Here is a 17,386-nt window from a genome sequence, read left to right as displayed (position 1 = left end):
AATTCGAGCTGCCAAAGAAGATCTGGGAATCATACTACGAACTTTGTCGCGTTTTCCATGTATAAAAAATAAATTAAGAATTTCTTGATTTGTATAAATACCATTTTCGTTGTTGTTATCGATTTTAACTGTTTTTAGTATTAATATTAAGGCACCTAACAAATAATTATTACCTCACATGCATGAAGTGACGTAAACAAGTGAGACTTTGACAAGAACTCATTGAGAAGGCTTGTTTTCCATGGCACACTAGGTTAAATATGGATGTGTGCATTTTTTCAAAAAACCCTAAGTATTTCCCAAACTATTAACGTTAGGAATAGGACATATCGGATATAAAAGATGTAAAATGAGGCGCCGAAGACGACTAAGTAATAGAATATGGGGGGTGCCATTAAAAAAAAATGAAGTTATGGTACTTCCAAATTTCGAAAAGTTAACGTGCCATAGTAAAGTGACCAAACGAGCTAGACAGTCATTCTCGGCACCGAAACACACTCCATCATGTTGCTTAAGCATATTCTGAATCCTAAATTGATATCCCAAAAATCTTTTCTGATCTTTTTAACAAATGTCTGCTAGAGCAGATTCTTTTAAGAAAAATTGAATTGCAAAAAGTAAAGTTATTCGTAAACTTTGAAAATAGACAAATCCAAATAAATAAAAATATACATTTTCCATTTGAAAAAATAATGTAGGTGGCGACTTCCGGTATAACCGGCAATGCTAGAAATCCGAAAATATTTTAGTCGAAGAGAACGCAATTGATTATACTTCAATTTGAATTCTCAAATTTTTATTTTGGCCAGAACTCCAGAAACGTCTAATGACCGTTCTCGCTGAATTTTTTAAACAGACACCCTGTATTTTTAATTAGAAAACATTGTATTGATTGAAAAGATAATTTGTTCTTTTTGTTTTTTGACAATCCAACGGTAGCAGTCGTGGGTTGGGTTGGTTTGGGATAACTAAGAACAAAGGTTTTGTCTCCTTTTGTGCTAACTATTTTTTTGAAAAATTTTATTCTTCTAAAATATGATGTAGGTAAAAGTAAAAACTTTTTGAGAAATACTAAAATGTTTAATTCAATTCAAGTAGAGATGTTTCGAAACTAATGTTTCATCTTCAGTACTTAGAATATTATACAATATAATGGAATAATATTATGTTAGTAGGTGGGGTTCAGGAATAGATCTAAATCTCTTATAACTTAATTTACAAATAAAAATTAAATTTAACTAAATCAAATATTAAAAAACTTCAATAATATAGATAAAATCTTGGAAGGTAACATATATACCGATTGGTAACTTTAATTTTAGGAGATACACCCAACACGGACGTACGTATAAGTATCTTGTGTGTGTGTATATGCGCGCGGAGTATGTTTGTGGGAGGGGAATCGTAAGAGTAGTGGATCGGAGAGCAGGAGAGCAGTCAGTCGTTTGACATCGTTCAATGATAAGAAATATTATAAAAATAATAACTAATATAATAAATGAAATTCAAATAAGACAAAGCAAATTCTTAATTCTAAAAATAAAAACAATTCGTAAGTAACTGAAATAAACTTTGTAAAATAACAAATAAAACAAAAAACTATAAAAATAAAATATTTTTTATATTAGGTGTTCAAATAAACCACCATTCTGTGCTAAACAATAGCCCAATCTATCGTAAAAAGTTCGCCTTACATTCGCTAGTATATCGGGACTACTATCCTGTATACAATTGCGAATTTTTGTTTGTAAGTCATCCAGATTGGTTGTCCTTTCTTCATCAAAACCATAAATTTTCGATTTTAAATATCCCCATAGAAAAAAATCATTGGGGGCTAAATCTGGTGATCTAGGCGGCCAAGTTAACGTAACGCAAATAGATATTACACGATTTGGAAATTGTGCGTTAAGATACTCTTTAACTTGCCGGCTGTTGTGAGCCGGGCAACCATCTTGTTGGAACCAGATACCTCCAATTACGTCATTTTGCAAAATGTTTAAATACTTATGACCATTTAAATTTCCTTCTATGAAAAAAGGACCGATAATATGGTCACCTACTAAGCCAGCCCAAACATTTAATTTTTGGGGATATTGTGTACGAGCCCCATAAACTTTGTGTTCATTGTAACGACTCCAATATCGAGCAACGCTGGGATTATGCCGACCATGCAAAGGAAATGTAGATTCATCGGTAAATAAAATGTTTTTTATAAAATCAACATTTCCGTTGGTCATTTCCATCATAGTAAAGCAAAATTCCGCCCTTGTAATATTATCGTCCTGACTTTTTTGTACCTTGTACGACCTGTACCCGTGTTTCTTTAATGTTTTTAGGACAGCAACTTGTCTGCTTGACTGATTTTTATTGCGTTCAATATCAGCACATATCATCGTATCACGTAACTCATCTCTTTTACCCCTTCGTAATTTGTGTTTCTGTGGAGACACACATCCATGTCGCTCAAAGTTTTTAATAATATTTGAAATTGTTCCGCGACTAGGAATTGATCTGTTTTCATAGGCCACAGGAAACAAATTAATTATTTGGGCTACAGAATTGTCACCATAAAACCATTTTATAATCTGTACCTTTTCCGCTACAGTAAACAACATCTTAGTTTTTTTTTTGCTAGGGTTAACTGCAAAGCGATGCGACCAACTTCGCCTCTCAACAATCTATGAACGATTCAATTTGTGCATTACCCCTACGCTTGTTTATCCCCCACTTAACGACACCGAATATACACACACACGTATACTTATACGTACGTCCGTGTTGGGTGTATCTCCTAAAATTAAAGTTACCAATCGGTATATTAGATATGTTACCTTCCAAGATTAGATAGTTTCGAAACATGTCTGCTTGAATTGAATTAAACATTTTAGTATTTCTCAAAAAGTTTTTACTTTTACCTACATCATATTTTATTATATTAGAGAAATATGGAGAATTTCATCCCACTTTTTATTCTTCTACCTTTGTTTAGTTTCATTATGGGAGCTGTTTTGGAGAATGGCCTAATTACGTCAGATGATATAAGGAAATATTCGTTGGTAATCGATTGATCACATAAGTTATATTCTGCTTCCTTAGGTCAGTCAGTCACGTAAAAATTCGTTTTCATCAAAGATAGTATGTTTTTAATTTTATTGTAAAAGCTTTCGAAAAAATAACGCCGATTATTTCGGGAAATATCGTAAATCCTGATAGGTTTGCCTGGATTATTTATCAACCACAGGTTAAAAGCTTGGTTGTTTTATGTTTTATAAGGGCCAAATACTGTGGCAAAAACCTGTGTGAGGTGTGTGGGGCCATTGTTAGTAATACAATTCCATTATACTTGGTCAAGTTTTATGCTGTTTATGATATATGTGACTCATGGTTGTCGTAAATTAACAGAACCTTATCATCAACAATGGGTTTCATATTAGGTATAAAATATTTGAATCAAAAACCTGAAGATAATTTTTTCTTAGAACGTCGTATAATGCTTCTGGAATGCACGTTTATGGAATTATGCGATCGAGAGCTTGAAGTGATATTGCAGTTGAATATTTGAGGCTGTTGAAAGAAATCTTAAGGTAGCTAATAAAAAAAAATTCTTTGCTATAGTAACCGGCAATGCCAGTGCTATGGTTAAAGCAAGAAATATACTTCATAAAAAGTACAACATATTTCTGTTTATGGATGCATTGCTCATACGCTAAATTTGTTCCACTATTATGGAAGATGTTAAGGCTGTCATCAAAAAAATTAACATTTCTCACATTTTATTGGCTATTTTCAAAAAAATGCAAAGCGAAAGAAATGACACCAAAGCAGTTCTTTCCTTAAAATTACCTGTGAAAACACGATGGGGATCAATTACTCACGGTTTAAAAAGTCTTCTTGATACACAATATGAATAAAAAAAAACATTAGCAGTTTGTGAAACAGTTGAAGATATACTCAGTAAAGGAGTTGTAAAGTTGATATTGGATGAAGATATATTTTTTGGGTAAACTTTAAATCACCTAATAAACCCTATTGTTAAATATATAACCTAATTGGAAGGAGATAAACCAAGGTTAACCCAACTAGCTGAATGCTTTTATGAGTTGAAAATCATTTTTAGTCTTTTCCTCAAGCCCTTTGCTTAACCAAGAGGAAAGGGAAGTGAAAAACTTTTTAGTTAAGAGAAAGCAACTCAATTCAATATGGAATTCATCTTAATAGAGAAGAACAAATACAAGGAAGATAGTTTATAGGCAATATGGCTATTGTAACAAGCCCAGATGAGTCTGCAGAGGTAATGACAGAATTGGCCCTTTATCGATCTAAAGAAGGGTTATTTGAGAAACCATATGTTTTAAAATCCGTGGAAAAACTACATCCCATTGTATTGTGGAAGGGGACTTGTTTTAGATCGACATTAATTAAAGTAGCAGTCAAGATACTAAATATGTCTGCGTTGAGTGCAGCAACAGAAAAAGGCTTCAGGGCTTACAGCTTTATTCACACTGCGAAAAGAAATCGGCTTACGTCTGAACGAGCTGGTAAAATAACTTTCATTGCTCATAATTTAAAATTATTAGATTCTGCCACCAATGTGACTCATGGTTGTCGTAAATTAACAGAACCTTATCATTAACAGTGGGTTTCATATTAGGTATAAAATGTTTGAATCAAAAACCTGAAGATAATCTTTTCTTAGAACGTTTCTGGAAGTATGCGACCGAGAGCTTGATGACCGCTCTATTGGAAGAAATCTTAAGGTAGCTGATAATCTTTCGTGCGGAGAAATTTGCAGTACTCATAACTGTATCGCGCTTTTGGATGTGAGGAGACACCAACGTAAGCAATTCTTGGTACAATGTTTTATTTATTCTCAAATAGTTGCGATACTCTGCTTCGTCTTTCAAATCTTGTAACAAATTGACATGATAACCGATCTTTACTCTATGTTTTACGGCATTTCAATTTACTCTTAACGCTAGTAGCTAACACTAAACCTACAACCGCGATCGCGTCGTCTACTCGTGTGGAAGCCATGAAACCTCTGCGTATGTGGGCTCCTCGCCTCTTGAGGTAAACCTCTGCTGTTTGACTTTGGGTATGCCTCTGCGATACACCTCTATGTGTATGGCCGGTCTAACTACAATCTAACTCCATCTGTCATTGTCAGGTATACTTTCCAGTATAGTAAATATTAACTTTGTAGATTCTTGTTTTATAAGTAAAACAAAGGTAAAACTTCTGCCGGTTCATGGTAAGTACATTTGGTCCTAGTTACAACACATTCTCCTATAACAAGAGAACCTCTCAATCAAAGCACAGAATTCGGTCCATTTTAGAATAAAAGTTTAGCAAACATTATCTTTAACAATATTGTTCTTTTACACTTTTGCATTCAGATGCACAAAATCGTGCTCAAAATTCTCACCGAGTCGTTTAAACAACCGTACGTAGTTAATTATAGCAATTTTTGAGATCAAACATTTCCACCTTCAAGTTCATTGTGGATCATATTTGCGAACGAGACCTTGATGGCTAAAATTGGTCAATCAATAAAGGAGATAATTGATGTGTTTGATGAGTTAGTTTTTTTGTGCTTTGATCAAAATCCTTAAATAATTCGAGTATTGGTACGGTTGGTTAATAAATAACCTTTCGAATGAAAAATTGTTCATCAAAATTGGTTGAGAGATTTTCTTGTTATAGTCAAAATACTATACATGTAAATAGGATTTTAAATTATTAAACACTAATTGGGGGGTTTAACTTCACATTTTTCATCATCACTTATATTTGAAAAATTTATTATAAATATAATCTATTAAGAATGTTTTAACAAAGAGTAATCATAAAAATATGACAATTTTCATTTTCTATTATACTAAAAAATATAATATATAATAATACATACAAACCTACATATTAAATAAACACAAAATAATTTAATTAAAAATTATTAACATTCCCATTAAATTGCTTCACCTGCCTTTGATTTTGTTGCGATATTTCCAACCAAAGAGCTATTTCAATATACGCAGGTTTTAAATCTAAAAATTCTGAAAAAATATCATCCGTTGTTAACAAAATTAACGCATCTTCTACGTTAAACCCAAAAATAACCGCCTAAATCAAAAATGTTATCTAATTAATTCACTTTTATCACAAAAAAATGACTTACATCTAAAAAATCTCCTGCTCTTGGAAAATACGGATTCCCAGAAACTTTCTCATAAATCTTGACGGATTGCGATTCGTAATTAACCGTTCCGTATAAATTTAATCGTTCTAACGTGCTCGTTATGATTTTCCAATAACGCAATAACGTTTGCATTTGTTGTTGAGGAAATTTCCTCGCGTAAAAACTACTGTAGGGTTGGTTAAGCGATTGAGATCGACGTAAAACTCTGCGGTTTGATCCGATGTTGTACATCATCGATGGTGGATTTATTATTTGACAAAAAAATCCATCGAAAACTGTTTGTGCCATTTTTAAATAAATTAAATAGTATAAATTATTGTGGGAACGTTTCGATGTGGTGAGAATTGAGGGATATCTGAATAACAAATCGAGTTGTTGGTTTAAAACTGGTTGATGTAAGTGATGTAAAAAATTTAAATTATTTCCAATTTTATTGTGTAGATATTTATGTTTTAAAAACTGTTTAGCGTTAGCTTGCATTAATTCTATTAGTAAATAAATAAATAATATTAATAACAAATCTCAATATTATACGATAACTTATTTTCTACTTTATTTTTCTTTCTATTTCTAAGATAGATGCACTTTCTCCTATTGTGAAGAGATAAACAAGGTATACAATACCTTAAAAGAATGTACCAACCCAACCTTCACATACCAATAGATAACTTCTATCACTTGATAAAATCGTCCATAAATCACTTGAAATACTTGAAATAGTTGAAAAATTCCCAAATTTATCATGTACCATAGTAAATACTCTGAATGTTAGCTATACGAAATACTTAGGTATCGGTTGTTGATTCCAGTACTAATCATTGATTTAGTATCTACAGGACTATTTTAGCATTCTGTAGAATGTAGTGGAAGATTACTGTGCGCAATGTATGACACATTTATCCAATAGGTAAACATGGTTAGTAGCAATGATCCGATTCAGTATCTAATTTCGATAATGATTAGAGGCAGAATGTAGTACATGATTCCAATATCTAGTTGATAATTTCAACTTTCTGTGGATGAATCCACAATTTCATGGTTAACTCCAGTGTCTAGTGGATGAAGTGCTTTGAGCAGCATGCATAGCGATTGGATTTGTTATTATGAAGTGAAACATATTTTCCGTAATGATTAGAACTTGAGTCTAGTAAATGATTTCCGCATTTTGTAGATGATTTCAGTATTCTATAATTAACTCTAGTATCTAGTTGCTAGAAGCAAAATCTATTGTGATTATTTTTGGTATTCAGAAGCTAGATACAGTTTCCATAATAATTAGAACTTTAGGTTGATTCCACTATTTAGAGGATGACTTAAATGTTTTGTGGATAATTTCAGCATTCTGGTTGAATTCAGTATCCAATTGCTTGAAACAGCACCTATAGTAATGGGTTCCAGTATGCAGGAGTTAAACACAGTTACCATAATGATTAAAACAAAATTTAGTGGTTAATTCCAATGACCAATGAGTGACTAAAACGTTTGTTGGATTATTCTAGTATTCAACAGTTAGTAGTAGTATCCCATTATAGTATTTTAATACCTAAAGAATAATTCCAGATTTTTTTTGTATTATTCCAGTGCTTTATGCTTTATTTATTTTAATGTCTCGTAGATGAACCCTAGGTTGCAACATCAATAACGATTGGTGAATATATTAATTTTTTGAATCTTATTATAATTTCCGTTGTTCAATGTGAAGTTAGTTTTCTATGCGGGGTGTGTCAAATGTCTGGAAAATAACCAATAACTTCGCCATTTGTGGTTTTAAAGAAAAATGTTTCAAATAAAAGTTTCTTTATTAATTGTGGCACATTTTTTGGCGATATTTCCCTGTTTATATTGTTTTTTGTTTTGTTGCTATGGTAACCAACATTGTTATTTTAAATGGGATGCATATGTTTCTTTGCATATTTTGATACAAGATAAAACCCTCTACGTGATGAACATATCAAATCATATGGTTATATAAGAAAAAAATCGAGAAAAAATGCGTTCTCTGAAAATATTAAATCAGCAAATTACAATCAAAGTAAGCGCCGAAATAGCGCCGTTGACAGCTTTAAATGTTAAAAAATTGACAGTCAAAAAATTAACATCTCTCATTTTATCCATTTTACAAACGACAGCGGTAAGTAGCGCTAGTTAGCATAAGATATCACTATGTTGCATATTTTTATTGCATTAAAACTAGAACTAACACTAGACCTAGAACTAGAAAGTTTCGGGTTTAATCGTCTTGAGAGACGTAGGACTAAATACGAATGTTTCTAGTTCTCGGTCTAGTGTTAATTCTAGTGGCAGTGGTAAGTAGCGCTAGTTAGCATAAGATATTACTAAGTTGTCTATCTTTATTGAACTAAAACTAGAAAGAGAACTAGAAACATTCGGGTTTAGTTGAAAAAAAACTTTCAGTTGTCAATGTCAACTTTAATTTTATTATTATATTCTTAATCTTCATAAAATAACCTTTAAGGTGAGTCCAAACTTGACGCATTTATCTCAAAAAACCAAAAAGTTCGAACTTTCAACTTTTAATTTTGACATATTTGTCAACTTCATAAAAAACTCTTTAAAAGGAGTCCAAACTCGACATATTTAACTTTAATATTAATGGAAATACAATCACTTCCGGTTTGAAACGTCAACGTCAATTTTGACATATTTGTCATTAAACAACCTTTAAAATGAGTCCAAAAATGACGGACTTATTTCAAAAAACAAAAAGTTAAAATAAAAAGCTTTAAACCGTAAGTTAGCAACAATGAAGATAGCAATTTAATCTTTAAATATTAATACAAACCTTAATTTTTTATTTTTTCTTTTATTATATTTTTGTTTTTGTGACAAATATTAAGACATTTTATAAAAATTAAGAATATGTCAAAATGACATTGACATTTCAAACCGGAAGTTGCTTATATCTCGAATAATATTGGAATTAAACGTATCTTGTTTGGACTCATTTTAAAGGATTTTTCACGACGATTACAAATATGTCAAAATTGAGGTTGACATTTTAAACCTGAAGTTAGTTATCATATAATAGAAGTTTTATAACTGAAGTTAATGTAGTGTTGGTCACTTTTCCGGACTTTCTTTTTATTTCTAACGTGTTTTTAGGGTCATTTAACATTGATTAAAAAAAATCATCGATTTTTAAGCCACGTGATGATTCTTGAATTTTTCCCAAGTTTTTTAATATATCTTTTGTTAAAAAAGAGCGTTCTTAAATTTTAACCTGTAAACTTGTAACACTTCGGGCCGGTTGTACCACCTCCCGATAAACTATCTAGCGGATAATTACCATGGTTACAGCGGTTTTAAGTGCTCTCATTGGCTCTCTTTATCTTATAGATAAACTCATCTAAAAGATGGTAGTAATGGACCTAAGGTCCATTACTACCATCTTTTAGATAAATTTATCTTATAGATAAACCCATCTACTAGCCAATCATAGCACGTAAAATAGCCGTAACCGTGGTAATAATCCCTTAGATAGCTTAACCAGAAGATGGTAGTAACCAGCCTAAGTGCGCCAATTTATCTATCGGATAAACTTATCGGGAGGTGGTACAACCGGCCCTTAGTCCTTAATTTCATTTTACAATTTTTTATACATTAATTTTGTAAATTAGTAATCTAAAAATACAACAAGTAAACTAATAATCTAATTTCGACTTTGATATGTGATCTTTTTTGAACAAAACAAAAAGAAATATTAAGAAACTTGTTTGTAAAATGGATAAGATGAGAGATGTTAATCTGATTGTAGAGTCTCTGAAGATGACCAAGGGCCGAAACTGGTTACACTTAAATTCTATATAAAATAAAAAACTGTTTAAAAGTACAAAATCAAACTCTAAATTATTTACTTCAAAAATTTAATTTTGACATATTTTTCAACTTCAAAAAAAATCCTTTAAAATGACTCCAAACTCGACATATTTAACATTAATATTAATGGAAATACAATCACTTCCGGTTTGAAACGTCAACGTCAATTTTGACATATTTGTCATCTTCATTAAAAAACCTTTAAAATGAATCGAAAGATGACGCACTTATCTCAAAAAACAAAAAAGTTAGAATAAAAAACATTAAACCCGAAGTTAGCAACAATGAAGATAGCAATTTAATCTTTAAATATTAATACCAACCTTAATTTTTTATTTTTTCTTTTATTATATTTTTGTTTTTGTGACAAATATTAAGACAGTTTATAGAAATTAAGAATATGTCAAGATTACATTGACATTTCAAACAGGAAGTTGCCTATATCTCGAATAATATTGGAATTAAACGTATCTTGTTTGGACTCATTTTAAAGGATTTTTCACGACGATTACAAATATGTCAAAATTGTCGTTGACATTCTTAATCGGAAGATGACCATAACTTCATTAATATTGAAGATAAATGTGTCGTGTTTGTACTCATTTTAAAGGATTTTTAATGAAGACTACAAATATGTCAAAATTGAGGTTGACATTTTAAACTTGAAGTTAGTTATCGTATAATAGAAATTTTATAACTGAAGTTAATCTAGTGTTAGTCACTTTTCCGCACTTTATTTTTATTTTTAACGTGTTTTTTGGGTCATTTCACATTGATTAAAAAAAATCGTGGATTTTTAAGCCACATGATGATTCTTGAATTTTTCCCAAGTTTCTTAACATTTCTTTTGTTAAAAAAGACCGTTCTTAAATTTTAACCTGTAAACTTGTAACATTTCGTCCTTAATTTCATTTAACAACTTTTTAAACTTTAATTTTGTAAATTAGTAATTAATAATCTGATTTCGACTTTGTTATGTGATCTTTTTTAATAAAACAAAAATAAATATTAAGAAACTTGTTTGTAAAATGGATAAGATGAGAGATGTTAATCTATTTGTAGAGTCTCTGAAGATGGCCAAGAGCCGAAACTGGTTCCATTTAAATTCTATATAAAATAAAAACCAGTTTAAAAATACAAAATCAAACTAAATTATTTTCTTTAAAAATTTTTAATTTTGACATATTTGTTAACTTCATAAAAATCCTTTAAAATGAGTCCAAACTCGACATATTTAACATTAATATTAATGGAAATCACTTCCGGTTTGAAACGTCAATTTTGACATATTTGTCATCTTCATTAAACAACCTTTAAAATGAGTCAAAAATGACGGACTTATTTCAAAAAACAAAAAAGTTAGAATAAGAAGTATTAAACCCGAAGTTAGCAACAATGAAGATAGCAATTTAATCTTTAAATATTATACCAACCTTAATTTTTTATTTTTTCTTTTATTATATTTTTGTGACAAATATTAAGACATTTTATAAAAATTAAGAATATGTCAATATGACATTGACATTTCAAACCGGAAGTTCTTATATCTCGAGTAATATTGGAATTAAACGTATCATGTTTGGACTCATTTTAAAGGATTTTTCACGACGATTACAAACATGTCAAAATTGACGTTGACATTCTTAACCGGAAGTTGACCATAACTTCATTAATATTGAAGATAAATATGTCGTGTTTGTACTCATTTTAAAGGATTTTTAATGAAGATTACAAATATGTCAAAATTGAGGTTGACATTTTAAACCTGAAGTTAGTTATCGTATAATAGAAATATTATAATTGAAGTTAATCTAGTGTTAGCCACTTTTCCGCACTTTCTTTTTATTTTTAACGTGTTTTTTGGGTCATTTCACATTGATTAAAAAAAATCGTCGAGTTTTATTTTGTAAATTAGTAACTAATAATGTGATTTCGACTTTGATATGTGATCCTTTTTAATAAAACAAAAAGAAATATTAAGAAACTTGTTTGTAAAATGGATAAGATGAGAGATGTTAATCTGTTTGTAGACTCTCTGAAGATGACCAACGGCCGAAACTGGTTAGACTTAAATTCTATATAAAATAAAAACCTGTTTAAAAGTACAAAATCAAACTCTAAATTATTTTCTTCAAAAATTTTTAATTTTGACATATTTTTCAACTTAAAAAAAAATCCTTTAAAATGACTCCAAACTCGACATATTTAACATTAATATTAATGGAAATACAATCACTTCCGGTTTGAAACGTCAACGTCAATTTTGACGTATTTGTCATCTTCATCAAAAAACCTTTAAAATGAGTCGAAAGATGACGCACTTTTCTCAAAAAACAAAAAAGTTAGAATAAAAAACATTAAACCCTAAGTTAGCAACAATGAAGATAGCAATTTAATTTTTAAATATTAATACCAATCTTAATTTTTTTATTTGGTTTTATTATATTTTTGTTTTTGTGACAAATATTAAAACATTTTATAAAAATTAAAAATATGTCAAAATGACATTGACATTTCAAACCGGAAGTTCTTTATATCTCGAGTAATATTGGAATTAAACGTATCTTGTTTGGACTCATTTTAAAGGATTTTTCACGACGATTACAAATATGTCAAAATTGACGTTGACACTCTTAACCGGAAGTTGACCATAACTACATTAATATTGAAGATAAATATGTCGTGTTTGTACTCATTTTAAAGGATTTTTAATGAAGATTACAAATATGTCAAAATTGAGGTTGACATTTTAAACCTGAAGTTAGTTATCATATAATAGAAGTTTTATAACTGAAGTTAATGTAGTGTTAGTCACTTTTCCGCACTTTCTTTTTATTTTTAACGTGTTTTTTGGGTCATTTGACATTGATTAAAAAAGGTCGTCGATTTTTAAGCCACGTGATGATTCTTGAATTTTTCCCAAGTTTCTTAATATTTCCTTTGTTAAAAAAGAGCATTCTTAAATTTTAACCTGTAAACTTGTAACACTTCGTCCTTAATTTCATTTTACAATTTTTTATACATTAACTTTGTAAATTAGTAACTAATAATCTGATTTCGACGTTGATTTTGACATATTTGTTAACTTCATAAAAATCCTTTAAAATGAGTCCAAACTCGACATATTTAACATTAATATATTAATTAATATATTAATGGAAATACAATCACTTCCGGTTTGACACGTCAACGTCAATTTTGACATATTTGTCATTAAACAACCTTTAAAATGAGTCCAAAAATGACGGACTTATTTCAAAAAACCAAAAAGTTAAAATAAAAAGCTTTAAACCGTAAGTTAGCAACAATGAAGATAGCAATTTAATTTTTAAATATTAATACCAACCTTAATTTTTTATTTGTTTTTAATTATATTTTTGTTTTGTGACATATTAAGACGTTTTATAAAAATTAAGAATACATATGTCAAAATGATATTGACATTTCAAACCGGAAGTTCTTTATATCTTTAGTAATATTGGAATTAAACGTATCTTGTTTGGACTCATTTTAAAGGATTTTTCACGACGATTACAAATATGTCAAAATTGACGTTGACATTCTTAACCGGAAGTTGACCATAACTTCATTAATATTGAAGATAAATATGTCGTGTTTGTACTCATTTTATAGGATTTTTAATGAAGATTACAATATAATAGAAGTTTTATAACTGAAGTTAATCTAGTGTTAGTCACTTTTCTGCACTTTCTTTTTATTTTTAACGTGTTTTTTGGGTCATTTCACATTGATTAAAAAAAATCGTGGATTTTTAAGCCACATGATGATTCTTGAATTTTTCCCAATTTTCTTAATATTTCTTTTGTTAAAAAAAAGCGTTCTTAAATTTTAACCTGTAAACTTGTAACATTTCGTTCTTAATTTCATTTTACAACTTTTTAAACTTTAATTTTGTAAATTAGTAACTAATAATCTGATTTTGACTTTCATATGTAATATCTTTTAACAAAACAAAAAGAAATATTAAGAAACTTGTTTGTAAAATGGATAAGATTACAGATGTTAAGCTATTTGAAGTGTCTCTCAAGATGGCCAAGGGCCGAAACTGGTTAGACTTAAATTCTATATAAAATAAAAACCTGTTTAAAAGTACAAAATCAAACTCTAAATTATTTTCTTCAAACATTTTTACACTAATTGTCATCATTTTGTCTCTAGTTTTAAATGATTAAATTTATGCCATGACTTACAGAAACATCCTGTATGCTCTTTGTGCTTGTGATAGCTGTCATCAGTGTTCTGTGTTAAAAATGGACAGGCACCAAATAATTTTCAATAGGTTGAGCCTGTCTATTCTGAGAAGTCTTAAGATTAGAGAGATGAAAACGAAAATCCCGTTTTTCTCCACATTATTCATTTGTCGCTTAGTCAAATGATCTAACTATGACTTGATAAAAGATTACACAATTATAATCAAGAAATTATTATTAAAAATAAAACAAGTAATAAATTAAAAAAACATTTTTTTATTAAATTCTAAATTTATATTCTCTCTGATAATTTACTACTAAGATTTCTTAAATGACCATAAACCTTGGAAGGTTGTGATCCCAAAACCAAATTACAAATTGATCTCCTAGCAACTTGAATATTTTGATAACTTCCCAAAATATGTATTCTAGAATCAGCTAAAACAATCCTAGTTTTGGTCGCATTTTCAATGGTAAATTTGGTTCGTCCACCTTTTCCAGCCAATCGGCCGATCGCTCTCGATTGATGATCACCTTGCAAAGTTTTAATATCTCTTATTTCAAAAGTTTCCACAAATAAATCATCCAATCGAATCAACGCTAAAGCATCTTCAACATCAAAACCATAAACAAACGCCTAAAAGAAAAAAAAATTAATAAAATTAATTAATAAACAAATTAATTAATACTTTAACAAAATCGGCCGCTTTTTGTATATTTCCTATATCTTCCGTAGCTTCACACGTCCTTATTTCAACGTGTCTCGTTTTTAAATTAAACTTAACCTCTAAATGTAAATGTTCCGTGATTGGTTTGAAAATTTTTAACCAATTTTCTTTTAAAGGTGTGTAGCGGTGAGCGGGGACGTGAATTTTCCGAAAAGTTTCCGATTTATCTCCGCTGGCTCGTTTTTTCTTTGAATCTGAGGGCCTATTTTTGGATTTACCTTCAATTCCATTGTGAATTTCAACTTCCATAGGAGTTTCACCGACCGCTTTCCTTTTATTATTAGTTAAATTAAAAGCTTTTACATCAATATTAATATTTGATTCGTTATTTTCCATTTTTAAAGTTTAATAACCAAAACAAAAGTGAGGTTATCTTTAAATAATTTTGACTTTAGCACGTGGCTATTTGACAATCGATTTAATTGTTGCCAACATGATTCATTTATTTTCTTTCTTCATACTAAAATAATTAATTTATTTTTTAATTTTAACTTAATTTCGTATTAAATTAAACGTGATTTAATTAAAAATTATTGATTTAATTGGTGTGTTTATTTAAAGATTTTTGTTTGATTTATTAAAAGAAATATGTGATTAAGTTGGTACTGTTTTGACGTTTGTGACGTGTCGAAATCGGTGCACGTCAGTTTCTTCATTCAAAGTGATTCAAAGTATGGCAGACGTGGTGTTTAGCTTTCTGGCTCAGGCTAGTGAAAATACAACTGAAAATGCAACGAATACATCAGGAAGGCCCCCGAGTACTCCGGAAGGGATGGCCGTTGCTTACGGGAGTTTGGTTATTATGGCCATTTTACCCATTTTCTTTGGCTCTTACCGGAGCGTGAATTACCATAAGGAGAAGGTAAGAGGGGCTCTTGTAAGTACCATTTATCATCAATCCCATCGTTTAATAGAGAATTTTATTTGTTTGGGGGGAAATTTTAGATATACTAAATTAAAAAGACTTATTTTTATTTGATTTATTTTCATTTTTCATTTCAACTTGTAATGTTAATTATTGGGCTAATTAACATTTGTAGTATGTTTTTAACTAATTATTTCGTAATTTGTAGAAACCTGAAAAAATGACTAAGAAGGATGCAGCGATGTTCCCAATAATGGCATCATGTGCTCTTGTTTCATTATACGTAGTTTTTAAATTATTCTCAAAGGAGTACATCAACTTGCTATTGACTGGTTACTTCTTTTTCTTAGGAGTTTTAGCATTGACTCACTTAATGAGGTAATAATCAAGGAATTTTTATTAAATACCTTATCATAATCCTGTTTTTTTTTTGATTTTAGCCCAGTTGTTACAAAATTGGTTCCAGCAGCCATTCCAAACATTCCCTTCCATATATTATTTAAGAGAGGCGAAGGAGAGTCTTCCCAAGATTTAATAAACTATCGATTCTCTTCTCACGACATTGTAGCTTTAGCATGTTGCTCATTAGTTGGAGCTTGGTATTTACTCCAAAAACATTGGGTAGCCAACAATCTATTTGGTTTGGCGTTTGCTGTAAACGCTGTTGAACTTTTGCATTTAAATAATGTTGTGACTGGATTGATTTTATTATCTGGATTATTCATTTATGATATATTTTGGGTATTTGGAACTGATGTTATGGTTACTGTTGCTAAAAGCTTTGAAGCCCCAATCAAATGTAATAAAATAATCATAATTCTCCAAGAATTTTTAATTAATTGATTTCTTTTTAGTGGTTTTCCCTCAAGATTTATTAACAAATGGATTAGCTGCGAATAATTTTGCCATGTTAGGTTTAGGAGATATCGTTATTCCAGGAATATTTATTGCATTACTTTTGCGTTTTGATCATAGTTTAAAAAGAAATACACACACTTACTTCCACGCCACTTGTTTCGCGTATTTCTTGGGGTTAATGACTACCATTTTTGTAATGCACATGTTTAAACATGCTCAACCAGCTCTGTTATATCTCGTCCCCGCCTGTTTGGGTACCCCACTTTTATTGGCTTTAGTCAAAGGAGATATAACTTTAATGTTGAAGTAAGATGATTTAAATTTTTATTAATAAAGAAATGATTAAAATGTGTTTATTTGTTTTTAGGTACGAAGATAGTTCTGAGGAGAAAGATAAGGATGAAGGAAAAGCTGTGAAGCAGGAGGCGAAAAAAGCCAAGTAAAGTGTGGAATGAAATGTCTGATTAGTTCAATTTATTGTAAAAAAAAATGTTGCACAATTTTTTACTTAAATTTCGATTTTTATAGAGTTCTTTTATGTTAATTATTGTAAAATGAAAAGTATTGTTTAGAAATGTTTTAAATCAAAAAGAAAGGAAAACTAAATCTCGATGATTCTGCCTGATATATCTATTACATAACGTTGTAATTATTTTTTAAAAAATATATACAAATGTCTATTCCATGTGAA

General features: G+C 29.9%; 3 protein-coding genes across 4 annotated transcripts; 1 reads left to right on the top strand and 2 right to left on the bottom strand.

The window, feature by feature from the left end:
• Positions 1 to 5,840: 5,840 nt before the first annotated feature.
• Positions 5,841 to 6,549, bottom strand: LOC139430791 (RNA-binding protein pno1-like). The gene is made up of 2 exons (XM_071198085.1): positions 6,176 to 6,549; positions 5,841 to 6,120 (listed from the first exon to the last, which is right to left on the bottom strand). Exons 1-2 carry the CDS (start codon positions 6,482 to 6,484, stop codon positions 5,944 to 5,946), a joined length of 486 nt encoding a protein of 161 aa, XP_071054186.1. The 5' UTR covers positions 6,485 to 6,549; the 3' UTR covers positions 5,841 to 5,943.
• Positions 6,550 to 14,500: 7,951 nt separating this feature from the next.
• On the bottom strand, positions 14,501 to 15,387 carry LOC111421931 (lethal (1) G0004). The gene is made up of 2 exons (XM_023055126.2): positions 14,934 to 15,387; positions 14,501 to 14,881 (listed from the first exon to the last, which is right to left on the bottom strand). Exons 1-2 carry the CDS (start codon positions 15,306 to 15,308, stop codon positions 14,537 to 14,539), a joined length of 720 nt encoding a protein of 239 aa, XP_022910894.2. The 5' UTR covers positions 15,309 to 15,387; the 3' UTR covers positions 14,501 to 14,536.
• Positions 15,388 to 15,578: 191 nt separating this feature from the next.
• LOC111421932 (minor histocompatibility antigen H13) lies at positions 15,579 to 17,386 on the top strand. Of its 2 annotated transcripts, none has more exons than XM_023055128.2 (5): positions 15,579 to 15,834; positions 16,046 to 16,215; positions 16,278 to 16,636; positions 16,692 to 17,001; positions 17,063 to 17,386. In XM_023055128.2, the coding sequence occupies exons 1-5, from the start codon at positions 15,646 to 15,648 to the stop codon at positions 17,136 to 17,138; spliced, it is 1,104 nt and encodes a 367-aa protein (XP_022910896.1). In that variant the 5' UTR covers positions 15,579 to 15,645; the 3' UTR covers positions 17,139 to 17,386. The 2 variants fall into 2 exon arrangements, with proteins under 2 accessions (XP_022910896.1, XP_022910895.1); XM_023055127.2 differs by having other exon boundaries at positions 15,590 to 15,849.

Source organism: Onthophagus taurus, chromosome 7 (assembly GCF_036711975.1).
Source record: "Onthophagus taurus isolate NC chromosome 7, IU_Otau_3.0, whole genome shotgun sequence".
Lineage (NCBI taxonomy): Eukaryota > Metazoa > Arthropoda > Insecta > Coleoptera > Scarabaeidae > Onthophagus > Onthophagus taurus.
Note: the sequence above shows the minus strand (reverse complement) of the source record. Positions and strands in the feature narration are given on the sequence as shown.

Coding starts and splice junctions, on each gene's coding strand:
- LOC139430791 (XM_071198085.1), bottom strand. CDS start 6,484: ATGGCACAAACAGTTTTCGATGGATTTTTTTGTCAAATAATAAATCCA. Junction 6,121..6,175: donor GAGCAGGAGATTTTTTAGAT/GTAAGTCATTTT, acceptor TTTTTGATTTAG/GCGGTTATTTTTGGGTTTAA.
- LOC111421931 (XM_023055126.2), bottom strand. CDS start 15,308: ATGGAAAATAACGAATCAAATATTAATATTGATGTAAAAGCTTTTAAT. Junction 14,882..14,933: donor AAGCGGCCGATTTTGTTAAA/GTATTAATTAAT, acceptor TTTTTCTTTTAG/GCGTTTGTTTATGGTTTTGA.
- LOC111421932 (XM_023055127.2), top strand. CDS start 15,646: ATGGCAGACGTGGTGTTTAGCTTTCTGGCTCAGGCTAGTGAAAATACA. Junction 16,216..16,277: donor GCATTGACTCACTTAATGAG/GTAATAATCAAG, acceptor TTTTGATTTTAG/CCCAGTTGTTACAAAATTGG. Junction 17,002..17,062: donor GATATAACTTTAATGTTGAA/GTAAGATGATTT, acceptor ATTTGTTTTTAG/GTACGAAGATAGTTCTGAGG.